This window comes from Colobus angolensis, unplaced genomic scaffold (assembly GCF_000951035.1).
Source record: "Colobus angolensis palliatus isolate OR3802 unplaced genomic scaffold, Cang.pa_1.0 Scaffold412, whole genome shotgun sequence".
Lineage (NCBI taxonomy): Eukaryota > Metazoa > Chordata > Mammalia > Primates > Cercopithecidae > Colobus > Colobus angolensis.
In genome coordinates, this window is record NW_012117511.1 from 649,899 (window position 1) to 651,936 (window position 2,038).

General features: G+C 37.0%; 1 protein-coding gene across 2 annotated transcripts in view; it reads left to right on the forward strand.

Annotated features, from left to right (window-relative positions):
* Positions 1–1,378, forward strand: part of PDE3B (phosphodiesterase 3B, cGMP-inhibited) — a 225,642-nt gene extending 224,264 nt beyond the window's left edge. The window contains exon 16 of one of the 2 annotated variants that reach the window (XM_011956257.1): positions 773–1,378. In XM_011956257.1, the coding sequence (XP_011811647.1) occupies positions 773–987 (215 nt within the window). In that variant the 3' untranslated portion in view covers positions 988–1,378. The remainder of the gene's footprint in view (positions 1–772) is intronic. The other variant, XM_011956258.1, reaches the window with a different exon arrangement.
* The last annotated feature ends 660 nt before the right edge of the window (positions 1,379–2,038 follow it).

Here is a 2,038-nt window from a genome sequence, read left to right on the forward strand (position 1 = left end):
ATGGTCTCGATCTCCTGACCTCGTGATCCGCCCGTCTCGGCCTCCCAAAGTGCTGGGATTACAGGCTTGAGCCACCGCGCCCGGCCCTAAAATTCTTTTTTTTAAAACGGCATTAGCATCTGAAGGTTGACTGACTTCTAAAAATTATACTCCTCCATCTCTACTAAAAATACAAAATATTAGCTGGGCATGGTGGCGGGTGCCTGTAGTCCCAGCTACTCGGGAGGCTGAGGCAGGAGAATGGCATGAACCTGGAAGGCAGAGGTTGCAGTGAGCTGAGATCGCACCACTGCACTCCAGCCTGGGTGACAGAGCAAGACTCCGTCTCAAAAAAAAAAAAATTATACTCATCAAAATGTTGGTAATTGTGTTTAATTCAATACATAAGATGCCCTTAAAGGTTGTTTTTTAACTTTGGGTTATTTTCATTTGAAATTTCAGCATAATTCTTCCCTCTCCACCATACCCAGCCAGTTTTCCCTAAACCTCTTCTCTATTTTGTTTTTATCCATAACAATATCATCTAACATATTCCTGTTTTGCTTCTTTCTGTTTTCCTAGCTCTTTCCACTAGAATCTGAACACCATAATGCAGGGATTATTTTTATAGTACTATTTCAGTATACTATTTTTATTATACTATTATTTTATAGTACTGTTTACTTTTATAACCCCAGTGCTTAGATACCTAGAATATAATAGGCACTTATTATTTGTTGAATGATTAAATCATATTGCTGTGATTAGAATATATTTCTTTTAAATTTCACAGAACCACCAAGAAGGAAAAGCAGACGGCAAATATTTTGTCAGCTAATGCACCATCTCACTGAAAACCACAAGATATGGAAGGAAATCATAGAGGAAGAAGAAAAATGTAAAGCTGATGGGAATAAACTGCAGGTGGAGAATTCCTCCTTACCTCAAGCAGATGAGATTCAGGTCATTGAAGAAGCAGATGAAGAGGAAGAGCGACAGTTTGAGTAAAAGAAAAGTCATATTGAAGAAGCCCAGAGGCAGAAATCATTGCCTAGTGTTCACCGGCTGACTCTCAACTGACCATTCCCACATGGACAAGCCTTAATACTGTGAGAGGATCCTTGCTCTGCTGGCAGTTTCCCACTCCTATGCACTTTCACAGGAACTAGAAAACTATTCTTAAACCAAGAATACCATCCGTGTTGACCCATATTGCAGAGCCCTTACTTAAATCCTTCACTGGTGTATGAATACTTTGTCATAATGCTGCTTTGCTGGGTAGTGAGCTCTTATTTTTCACTGGGGGTCAGCTATAACTAAAAACTCAAGTGACTTATTTCAGTTACCAAAGTGGCCAGAACTTTCGCTTTTATGAAAATAGATTCATATTGTATTTCCCCATGTGTCTTTTATGTCTTTGAATGTTTTGGAAAAAAGTCTATGCCTGTCTAAAAATGAATCCAGTGTTGCCTTTCTGAAGGATTTCTTCTCAATGCAATACACTGTTAAGTTCTATTCTCCCAGCTAGGTTTATCCATGAAGGACTGAGTGACCTTTGTTATATTTAACAAAATCCAGGTGCATCAATTTCTGATGCTTTTTACTATTGTGTATTATCTACTATGTGTGTTTTATTTCTGCTGAGAGTATTCAGGTATGCCATGGACATCAGAAGTTTGAATTCCAGTCTTACCTTCTTTATGTTCCATGGCTGAATTTTAAAGCTGTTTAGGCTTAACAATGAAGGGATTTATTCTTTAGTCAAAATTGTTATTTTTACTGTAGCTCAGGATTTGTATTTTTAAAGATTTAGTTAATATAAACACAGCACAGATTTGTCAGAAGAAAAAAAATTTGCCGTAATACCAAGGTTCACCTTTTATGAAATGAGCAACATTTTCTCTTCTTAGATGAATTTGAAACTAATTAAAACCAAGAAAAAGGAGATGTCTGTCTTTTGCCTTAATGCAAAATCAAATAAAACTAATCTCATCAAAGATAAAGAAAAAAGGAATATACTGAGCCCTAAAGGACACGTACATTGAATAAATAATCGGAA